This window comes from Dermacentor andersoni, chromosome 10, assembly GCF_023375885.2.
Source record: "Dermacentor andersoni chromosome 10, qqDerAnde1_hic_scaffold, whole genome shotgun sequence".
Lineage (NCBI taxonomy): Eukaryota > Metazoa > Arthropoda > Arachnida > Ixodida > Ixodidae > Dermacentor > Dermacentor andersoni.
The window spans coordinates 114,810,696-114,822,246 of NC_092823.1; the positions used below are offsets into that span (position 1 = coordinate 114,810,696).

Consider the following 11,551-nt stretch of genomic DNA (forward strand, 5'->3'; position numbering starts at 1 on the left):
GATACGGACCGCTCAACAGCTGGGTGCACACAAAACCTGGTGCACGCGTTTGTCCGGGTGGAACGGACAACAGCGTGCACGAAACTATGAAAGCTAACGGACTTCCTTCCACGTCTTCTTGTCCGAAATAGAGGCGTTGCACCTGCAGCGACGCTGGCGGCGCCGCTCATTGCGCCCCTGTCGTGAGATGCCAGTTAGTTGACGTGGTGCTGTTTCTCCTGCGTAGCAGCATTTACCTTACGTGCTGCGTCAGTCAAACCAACATGTTGCCCGCAAAATGTTATTGAACACCGTTGGAGGAGCTTCTCTCCAACACTGAACCTTGGAATCCTCTTGAATGCTTCGGATGAAACTACTCCTTTAATTGCGATCGCGATCATATGGACACTACAGGCGCATTCCTGTCATCGCCAGGATGTTGCAAAGGCGATGGCATCGTCATCGCGCACCGTATGCTGTACCTGCAAGTGAAAGCGTGCAAGCGTGAACCGACTATGGCGGCTAAGTATCGTGAGCGCAAAGGGGGAAAGGCGGGTAGGAAGCGCGCCGTCTTCCGTCGCGCCCGAGGTCCCGGTGGGATGTGAGGGTGTCAGTCACTGCACACGGCATTCTGTTGCGTCAGCCTTCACGTGATGGACGAGGAGGAAGAGTAAAAATACGCTTCTTGTTTTTAAGAAGCGTATTATTTAAACCGATTAGAAATCGTAGTTCTCTCTTTTGTCTGCCGGTCCCTCGTGGCTGCAATTCATGAGCCATTGCACTCCATGAAAATGGGTGGCCGGCGAAGCTGTTTAGCACAGGGCACGAAGGTGATACAGAATTTTGAACGAAGGTACTGACATATTTATTGTCCTGATATGTGGTCATCGTGACGATATAGGTACGTAGGCACACCACATTCGCGTATCACCTCTCTTATTAAATGCCTCCGTCACGTAGGACAATGAATGGCTCATATCACCTTAAACAAAGACTCATACCCCTGTAGTAAACGCGGCCTCTCCATTACGACGGCAGAGGAGAAATGAAATTCAACGCTAGAATGATGAGCGGCAACAACACGTTTCAACTGCTTCAAATATTCAGTTTTTCCTAGAACTATAGTATATTGGAATAATCTGGCCGTTAAAACTATAACGCATGACCCATTATCACTTTTCGAGACATATCATTAACAAAAAAAATTTTTTTTGCACTTGCTGAGATTGTTAGTGATAGCACTGTTTGACTGTATGATTGGGAAAGATCGCTGAAGTAACGTTGAAGCGCTTGTTTCTGCGCCAGGTTTTTGCGCTTGTGTGAAGAAAATTTTGAGTGCAGTTCCCTATTTTTTGTGTTTATTTGTTTTGTAAACTTACTCGTGTGCCACGCCTCTAAGATCTTGTTTAAGAACGCAGTATCTATAAATACAGAAAGCATATATATATATAGTATTACGATATCATCGAGCGATACTCAAGAGGGGGGCAGCAGCGAGAACGAAGACGAAGTTGGTCGCAGCTCTTATCGCGAGCGAGGGTCGGCCTGCCTGTCGGGCTCCAGTGTAAATAACCTGTAAATAGGCTCTGTAGTCTGTGTCTTTTCACGCGTAACAATATATATATATATATATTGCGTTCGAAAACCACGGTAATCGAAGTCTGGCATGCCCATGCCCATTTCATTTTCTTGATTTCAACTAAGATGTCATTAACTCGCGTTTGTTCCCTCACCCAATCTGCTCTTTTCTTATCCCTTAACATTACACCCATCATTCTTCTTTACATAGCTCGTTGCGTCGTCCTCAATTTAAGAAGAACCCTTCTCGTAAGCCTCCAGGTTTCTGCCCCGTAGGCGAGTACTGGTTACACTTTTCACTTTTCTTATACACTTTATACACTTTTCTCTTGAGGCCTAATGGGAACCTGCTGTTCATGATCTGAGAATGCCTGCCAAGCCCACCCCAGCCCATTCTTATTCTTCTGATTGTTTCCGTCTCATGATCCGGATCCGCCGTGACTACCTGCCCTATATAGATGTATTCCCTTACCACTTCCAGTGCATCGCTACTTATCGTAAACTGCTGTTCTCTTCCGAGAGTGTTAAACATTAATTTAGTTTTCTGCAGATTAATTTTTAGACCTACCCTTCTGCTTTGCCTCTCCAGGTCAGTGAGCATGCATTGCAATTGGTCCCCTGAGTTACTAAGCAAGGCAATATCACCAGCGAATCGCAAGTTACTAAGGTATTCTCCATTAACTTTTATCCCCAATTTTTCCCAATCCAAGTCTCTGAATACCTCCTGTAAACACGTTGTGAATAGCATTGGAGAGATCGTATCTCCCTGCCTGACGCCTTTCTTTATTGGGATTTTGCTGCGTTCTTTATGGAGGACTACGGTGGCTGTGGAACCGCTATAGATATCTTTCAATATCCTTACATAGGGCTCGTCTACACTCTGATTCCGTAATGCCTCCCTGACTGCTGAGGGTTCGACAGAATCAATCGCTTTCTCGTAATCAATGAAAGTTATATATAAGGGTTGGTTATATTTCGCACATTTCTCTATCACCTGATTGACAGTGTGAATGTGGCCTGTCTGTGGCGACATCAGCACGACGACGACGACGACGACCGCGTTGAAGATGACTGCGTGGAGACAATGGCATGGTTTCTACGCCGGTCGTTCGACGCGAACGTACGCCATGGCAATTGTTGATTTATACAGAAGTGGCGGACGCACTCAAACGAGAGAAACGGAGATTGTGACTTCATCAGCGACTACGTATTATGCGATAGTACGTATCTCCGGTTATTTTGTGCGGCCTATGTAAAACGACGATCACGTTTGTGCGCTGCCCAGTAAATGCTAGAGAAGGAGCAACTTGGGTCATCATAAAGTCGCAACGACATCGCGCGATTTCTACGTTGCGCGCTAGGAGGGAAATGCCGGGGAAAGTGGGCCGGTGCCGCAAATAGTGGACTCTAACAGGACGCCTCAGAGCACCAACTACCACAAAGAAGGAAGACAAAGAAACGAGGTGGGTTGCATGCACCGAGCGTTTTAAAGTGCTTGCTTGCTTTGGAGCGAGCACTACATTGAAAAGTACCGTGTACACAGTGCAGCGTACTTCGTGCATGTTATCATCCTGGTAGAATTGTGCTCCGATTGTGAGTCAGTGTTCGTATCATCCCTTGTTGAAATAAACTTTTTTCTGAACAAGAGATAATGTGTGCGATGCCTATGCCTACTGGGCTAAAGACCTTCCTCTTCAAGCTTCGCAGTGGTGCCTTAATCAAGACGCGGATGTACAGAGAGATAGGAGCAAGAAACGTAGCTGTTTTAAAGTACACGCCAAGCCGTACACAAAGTGTGCTACTAGAGTGGTGTATGAGTTCCCACAGTCTTGCGCTAAGACATATGTCCGCCAAACTGGGCGATGCGTAAATGAGGGGGCGCGGGAACATGAGCTGACACTGAAAGACAAAGACGGAGCACATTTGTCTAAGCACTGCAATTCACATCAGTGTGAGCCACGACTGTACCAGATACGAATTCTTGAAAGAAGTAGGGACACCACCGCACGTGAACTGTTAGAGGCGTTTCATATTAAAGAGCGAGGTTGGTCTTGTATTAGCGGCGCATCAGTTTTACTTTCGTATGCAGAAAGAAGGTTTTTTTGATAGCCGGATGTGATTAGTGTGTTTCCCGACTTAAGCTGCTTTTGTATGTCGCACATTCGGCTGCGTGTATACATTGCATGTTATACAATATAGATTACGCAGTCGAAAGTTGGCGCTCCCCTTGTGCCCTTCCGTATTTTCTCGTTTCCGCCACAGCGCTCATATGTATGGTCTACTCAGCAATATGAACCGACTAGCCCAGCAACATGTACTTGCGTGACAAGATCACGAGAAAATAAAGAGAAAACAAAGGATTGTACATTTGTTCGTTTTTTCGGTGAATTACATATACATAATATTATGTCTATTTACAAGCAACAAAACTCTATAGCAACATAATTTATACCACCAAAGCAGCTTCGCTGGTCAGCCACCTTCACAGGGCAGAATGGCTCCACAACGTTTTTTTAATTTTATTTCATGGTTCCACCGTTAGACAAAGTGCAGAATGTTATTCAAATTAACCACCAGACAATTTGTCTGAGAATTGCAAAGCGCTTGCTTTAGTAACAGCTCAAGCCTGGTGAGGAAGCAACGCGCGCTGCAGTATTAATGATACACGATTTAACCCGTGGCCATTTTAAATCATAGCGCAACGTCGCTCCAGTAACCGCGCATCTCTCGAAGCGGACTTAATCGCTCGCAATGAACAGTTCCAGGACCACTCACAAGTTCGGAACGGTTGCGCCAGTTGTCCTTCGCGCGTTGATACAAGCCGCAGCTTACCGAGCGAGTGATTCGAGAGCAATCACTTGCAGACAATTATGCACAGCGGCACACAAACAATCAGTTCCTGAAACGTTTCGAGCTTTGGCCTCGGGGCCGTGCATGTGCTCCTGGCACTGCATTCTCCTGACCGTCCGTAGTCGCCTTCGCTCAGAATATAACCTCGAACCGGACGCGAATTTCGTCCGCGCTGACATAGCCCTCGTTTTCGAGATCATGCGCGTGGCAAAAGTTCCCCAGCGAGTAGAGCGGTCCCCCAGGCACCCCTGCGTCAGGCCTGGCGAGCTTCGAGGCGAACGCTTCCAGATCGGGCGTCAGCGTCAAGGAGCGCACCCGAGATTTTTCCCATGGATGGATAAAAGTGATCCTGCAACTCCTGCGAAACGGCCACTCGAGATGAGCGTCGTTGGTTCCTTCCTTGAGTTCTAGACCCGCATGAACTTTCAACCCATTGTCCTCGCCTTCTCTGCTGACCAGGAGTGCCGGCAACAGCTGGTAGCCCAGAAAGTACCGCGGTTCGCTGTAGCTCCAGGCTTTACCATGCGCCGTCGCCATGCCCTTAAAAGCGGCCCATCCGCGCACCACCCACTCCTGGAAGTTGGGAACGCTCGACGCGAATTGCAACGTCTTCGTGGCAACCTTCAATAATCTCGCAGACTCCATGGCCACGTGCTCTTTAAGTCGGTCATGGTACTCAACGTTCTCTTTTGCAATAAAGTCCAACTGCTGCCCCAGGTCCAGCGACATTTTGCCCATGTCCTCTCTGATGCGGTAGTAGGTGTCGTTGTGCCAATTGTTGGCTTCGGTCGCGTAGTCCTTCATGGCACTCAGAGTTTCCAGCTTCACGCCTTCCAGGCACTGCGTGAGCACCGCTTGGCAGTGCTTGCGCTCGTGAGTCACGTGTTCCTGAACGGAGCGGATCTCGTCTCGCAGCGAGGCGTTCTCGTTGAGTAGCCTTCGGAGCGTCCGCAAAAGCTCAGGCATGGCGGAAGTGACGTCATCACAGTTGCCGTTTAGCCATGCACCACGGGCTTCTTCGAAGCTGTCGTCTGCTTCGTCGTGTGGCTCGTCGTCTGGCGCGGTGTCCAGAGTCTGCCGGAGTATGTTGGAACTGCAGCCGTCCCTCAAGTGTTGCACGACGTCCTTCTGCAGTACTTTCTTCTGGCACCGCGTGCAGGCGACGTTGTAGTACTGGCAGCCGCCGTAGCAGTGCTCGGCCATGTCCCATGCCTCGGTCACCACGGGGCAGCCGTTCTTGGCGTTCCAGCACCGGGCCTGCAGGAACGAAATGGACGGTAGGCATGTATACGGGAATCCGCGTCTGCTTACCCGCACAATAAAGGAGTACTTACACTGGACATCTGACTCAATTTATTGCCCCCTCCCTTGTTCATCAAACGTTCAAGCTCTATCGGCATTACATAAAACTCTGAAAAGTCATGCAGCAGCCTAACAGATTTTTTGAAATAGTTGCTTTTAAGAATTAGAGTTCTTTTCGGTGCCCAGAGATGGATACTTCATGATACGTCAATATGGTTGTCTTCATTGTCGCGGTTTCTGCGTCAGCCACACGCGAGAATAGGCAGTAGAAAGGCGCTCAGCACTCGTTTACTTTCTGTATTCAACGTCGTCGTACTTAGCCTGATTGTTAATTGATGTCTGAAAAATATTGCTCTTTGTCGTGGCGTCGCGCTTAAATGACGAAGTCAGGTCCGGCACCTCCACGCCACATTAGAGCGAAATTAATGTATCTTAAAATTGCTTCGCAAACTTCGTTTTTGTTGCAAGCCGTCCTTTTGAATACGAAATTAATGTACGTTGCACAACTCCAATAGTCTGTACCGGTGCCCCTTCAAAGGTTTTTGTAGAAAGCCTGCGGAAGTACAAAAAGGGGGGGGGGGCTCCTTCACACGTGGAAGGCACTGCCATGTCATAAATAACAAGTTGTTTTCTTTGAAAAGAACAGTGTGCCATACGTTTGCGACAACTCACCTATATAGGACCAGAATTACGCGGGTAGCAAAATGCTAGATGGCGAGCTGAGGACCGAGGACCGTTCAGCGATGACAGAAAGAAAACAATGATAGGCGTGCCAGTACGAGAAACGAAGTGTACTGCGAAATGGAGATCGAACGCGGCTGGCTGATAAGAGGAAGTCCGATTGGCCAGATAAGATAGCGGAATGCACGCATTAGATTATCGAGTTGGTAGCTGCGGGAACGGAAACGAAGTCGATGAGTGCAGAGCATTTCATGAACTGACGAGAGGAACTGAGTCGGCATAAGATTTTATTTTGCTTCTGCAGGACAAAGCCAACTGGAGATCGCAGAAAGCCCCACTGGGATCGCCCCGTAAGAAAATCTTAATTATCACGTATGCTTAAACATTTCTCATAGAGCCTGCGACAACGAACCTGTGATTGTTATCGGTGCCCAACTTCGCACCATTTTATTCTTCGGTAACATCTGTGGTGCACTTGTTCAAAGCTATCTGTGTGGTTGTTGCACTTGTGTTTATTTGTTCGAGCGTTCGGTGATACAAGTGACGCCCATGCACATTGTCTTTACTATGAGTAGAGTAGGACACTATGAAGGTGAATACTATGAAACGCTTGTGCGGAGTTGTGACAGAGTATATCGTACTTGATCCTCGATAGAGAACTTTGTACTTGTATGCCTATATGTACGCTATATGTTTATACTTGTATGCGCTTGTTGGTCCACATGAATAATTTTGCAGGCGCCGTCCCATTCCTGTCGCCATCGGCTATGCTATGCGGAATGATGCCGTTCTCGTCCGATCACAAAAAGCTACTATGGGCCGGAATAATGCAGCGATTCTCTTCCGAAGCCTTTCCTTCTCACGCTTCGCCGGCGGGCTGAGCTGCGGTTCGCCAACCTTTTCACCGTATCAGGCGGCCATGAATGGCGGATGATGAGAATGGTACAGAATCGAGCAATAAGAAGTATCATAGCATGGTACCGGTTCAGCAGTAGCATCTCTCACAGCTGGGTTTGCAAATTATTCATTTAAAATACGGTACCTAATTTTTCCAAAACTTCTCAGTGTTATGAAACACGACGTTGCCGAGAGTTTCAGGATTATTTTGATCACCTAGAGGTTAATTAACGAGCACCCATAGCACAGGGTGCGAGCATTTCTCACCCCTTCCCCTCCCCCCTCCCGTCGCTCCCTTGGGAATGTGGCCACTATGGTCTAGAGTCCAAACCGCTATCTCGTGCTCGGCAGCAGTACGCCATAAGCACTGAGCTAGTGCGGTGGGTTCAAGCTGGAAATACCGAACGCTGATATTTGCACGTCCGCCGCGGTGAATCGTCCGAATAAGATTTAACGGGGGGGAGGGGCTTATCAGGCACCACTGCGAGCTCTCTATGCGATAGCCTGCTTTCTACACGAGACTTTTGCACATACATCTCAACTTTTCAGGAATAGACACCGACCTTATCTTGTTTTGAGCCACAGCGGCTTCGACCGATGGGCGCACTTGAAGTGCAGGAAAAGTGGCGGAGCCGTACGATGCCCCCGCGCGCTGTCCTGCAAATATTGACAAAGACGCTGAGCCGGCAGTCAGGAGCATGCGTGCGGTGCCTTAGCCCCTTGCGCTGCGATCGCAAAAAAAAATTGCAGCGGACTGTTTTTGGCCTGAATTTAGTCGGTACCGAAGCGTGATAGACGGGGCCTAGACAGATACGAGATAGATAGACGTGGTAAAGCTTTCAGAAGTCACAGGAACAGTTCCCTGCATATGTGTGATTCTCCGGTTCACCTAACTTTTTTTTTCGTTTTGCTTACGTTTTGTTGCTTCCGGAGCTGGTTTTCATTCACTTTTGCAATTTGATTTTTTTACACTTTTGTAACGTATTATCTAACTCGTCTTTTTTTTCTGATTTCTGCCCTCTCGGTTTACAAACGTGCAGGCTTGTTATAAATTCCCAATTGGATCGCCAGAGGGGAAATCAACTATTGTTACTGCGGACAGCATAGTAAATGAATTGCTCTGTAAACTTCCTGCTTTTAGTTTCAGTCTCCTTGTGCCTTATCATATTCAGCTTAGATTGCTTTCGAAAATGAATCACATGTAAATAATTGTATGATTTGGACGCTAGTTGATACAATTCAATGGTTTTGACAACACTGCAGAGAAAATGAATGGTTTAGAATATCAGCTCGAGCAGTCTACAATTCTGGAGGACAGAGGTCGGCACACTTCCTAATGAATTGACAACCTCATACTTACTCAGACTTGGATCATCAACTCGGCAGTCTGAGTGCGACTGGGTAAAATTTGGTCCAGTCTGAGGCGGAGAGAGCCTTAAGCTCAATATATATTTTGTGAGCAAGTCTGAGTGACTTCCTTTAAGTTGGCAGACGCATGCTCGGGGACAACACCACAGATGACGTGGCAACGCTTTCCCAAGTCCCTTTGGCCTCAGTTTGCGGCTGCCCTTGTTCGCCCACAGTTGATCAATTCAAGACTCCCTGTGATCCTCTTTCTTCTCATAATTAGATAAAATGTTAACCCTGCTTTTCGAGACACCTTGCATAAAGGTCTTCGTGCAAAATTCACGCAATATTAGGGCACGAGGTCACTCCCAATGAGAACGTTTGCTTATAATGATCGCGCCGGTTTGTGTTACCATGCATGAACTCTCTCTTGCATGTCTTATGACAAACATTATTTAAACATAAAAAGTCTGAAAGGTGTCAACTAAAATGGACTAACGAGGCCAAAAGTGCACGGACTTCACGGTCCCGGCGTAGAAGAGAGAAGGGAACATGTTATAGTCAAGTCCTTTTTTAGTCAGAATTTTGAAGAACCAAGATTTTTCTTTCTTTTTTCCAGTCACCACGCAATGTTACGTTCTTGTGTACGGAAACCAAGTAAATCCAGATCTTTCCAACCGTCGAATCTGATACTATCACCGGCAGATGAAAATCTGGCGCGGCTGTCATTCCACCACATCAGTAACCGTGCGTAGTCCACAAATGTTACTAGAATTTGGCATGAAATACACAGAGAAAGTGAAATTGCATTTGTATGCTCCTGTTGCGCTTAATGATGTCCTAAACAGTGTGGCTGAGACACACTTTGTGACTTCCCAAGGGTGGAACACACACACTACAACGATCCAGATTCGCTTTGTTTTCTTTATAAAACAGGCACGTAACAGTGTCAAACTTTAAACTGAACAATATGGCACACAAAATGCAAACGAGCAAGAACAGCACAGCGTCAAGAAAACTATTTTTTGTAATAGTTTCTACGACCAAAACGCAGGCCGCTGTACAAGGCCTCCTTGTTTACACAGAAAAAATTCAACTCGTTATTTATGTTAGTTTACGTCTGAACGTGATTGACGGTCTACCTTTCGCTTGGACACGTCGGAAAGCGGGAGGACCCTCCACTCGATGTCGTCGGGGTTGATCCGCATGGAAGTGTGGAGCGGGCAGGCGCCGACGTCCATCTCGCGGCATCTATCGTAGCACGTACGGCAGACCACGTCCCGACACGGCAGCAGCGCCGTCTGCTCTGGCACCACGGCACACAGGCTGCACACGCGAGATGCCGAGAACGGCTCGAGGAAGACAATGGGACGCCGGTCCAAGTCGCGGCCGAAGCCGTTTAGCGTGTACGTGAAGCGGCCGGCGCTACACCCAGACGTCGACGCCATGTTCCGCGAATATTTTTCATGCAGCGCTCCAGACACAGGCTCCGCAGTGCCGTTCGTACGCGAGCTGCCCACGGCTGTCCAGTCGTCTGCTTAAGCGCATCAGCCACGAACAGCTGTTTCAACAAGGAGGCTGGCGTTGCTTGGGGTTCACTTTCAAAGAGTAGCAATGTTCTCGCCCTCTATAGCAGGAAAATAGTTGTATCTGCACGCGAAGCGCGGCTTGTCGGATTGTGGCGCACTGTAGTTCTTTATTCAATTCAATGATGGCGCGACAATCTGCACTGCGGTAAACTTACCTTATCAGAGGGTCCACCATTGAAGCGAGATAAGGTTTGCTGCGGAGAACTTCGCCACTAGTGGGAATCAGGACGGCCGATAATACTGTGTTTGCTTGCTTTGGCGGATGGGCAGATATGGCTACTAAGGAATGCATCTGTCTGTTCCAGTCTTCTAGATAAAACAGAAATAACGAACCTTTCGACGCCCTTCAGGCATGATGAAATGATGCAGTCTTCGTTAGGTTTGAACAAACAGCTTATATGAGGGAAAAATGGAGGTCTTCCTCCGTTCTCTTCCCCTTTCTCCGGCAGCTCTGAAGAGGTAACGGCAAGATAAGAGGTAGTTGATTACGGCGTAGTAGAGCTGCCGCTTTCGCAGGAACAGCGCATTTTGCCAAGGTGTACGAACGTACGCGCACACACGCCCACGTACAGAATCAAAAACTATTCCTCATTTTATGGTATCTAATAAAAAAAAACTGCGAATTACAGTTAGAACGCATCAACTGTAATTGAATTAACGGGGTTTGACGTGCCAAAACCACGATTTGATTATGAGGCACGCCGTAGTGGGGGACTCCGGCAGTTTAGACCAACTAAGGGTTCTTTAACGTGCACCTAAATCTACGTACACGGGTGTTTTCGCATTTCGCCCCCATCGACATGCGGCCGCCGTGGTCGGGATTCGCTTCCGCGACCTCGTGCTTAGCAGCCCGACACCATGGCCACTAAGCAACTACGGCGGGTAACATAAACTGTAATTGACTAAACGCATCAGTTACACTCACCTGGAAATCGTCAACCATTTACAATTATGCAACCAAGCGATGCTTCAGACAAGCTAGCTTCCAACGCATGTAAGGCTTCACGGTTTTGCAAAAAAAAAAAAATTGAGACGCATGATATGAGAGTTGCATCGTATTTGTACGAGCGCTGTCCGATTGTATTGCCAAGAGAAAACGCAGAACACGTGCGCGCGAGCTATCTCACCGCGTTCTTTGCAGAGCACCAACTGAGGTGCTGTCGCTTGCGCGACAACTATGTCGCGTCTGAAGAGAGTGTGAAAATGTTAACGATACGAAATGCAGAGAGGTACATTCTGTGGCTTCTTGCTGCGTAGCATCGATCAAACAAGTGTACCGCATCATTCAAGTATTGCGCATGATCCAGAAAGTGTATAAGAGCTACGCG

At 47.8% G+C, this 11,551-nt stretch overlaps 1 protein-coding gene across 1 annotated transcript; it reads right to left on the reverse strand.

Annotated features, from left to right (window-relative positions):
- Positions 1-4,226: 4,226 nt before the first annotated feature.
- LOC126544771 (uncharacterized) lies at positions 4,227-10,261 on the reverse strand. Its single transcript, XM_050192242.3, has 2 exons — positions 9,777-10,261; positions 4,227-5,664 (listed from the first exon to the last, which is right to left on the reverse strand). The coding sequence occupies exons 1-2, from the start codon at positions 10,080-10,082 to the stop codon at positions 4,540-4,542; spliced, it is 1,431 nt and encodes a 476-aa protein (XP_050048199.1). The 5' UTR covers positions 10,083-10,261; the 3' UTR covers positions 4,227-4,539.
- Positions 10,262-11,551: the final 1,290 nt, after the last annotated feature.

Bases quoted from the DNA above. Each gene is read 5' to 3' on its own strand.
- LOC126544771 (XM_050192242.3), bottom strand. From the start codon at position 10,082: ATGGCGTCGACGTCTGGGTGTAGCGCCGGCCGCTTCACGTACACGCTA. The intron at 5,665-9,776 runs GTAGACCGTCAA...TCGTTCCTGCAG, and splicing joins CCGACGTGTCCAAGCGAAAG to GCCCGGTGCTGGAACGCCAA.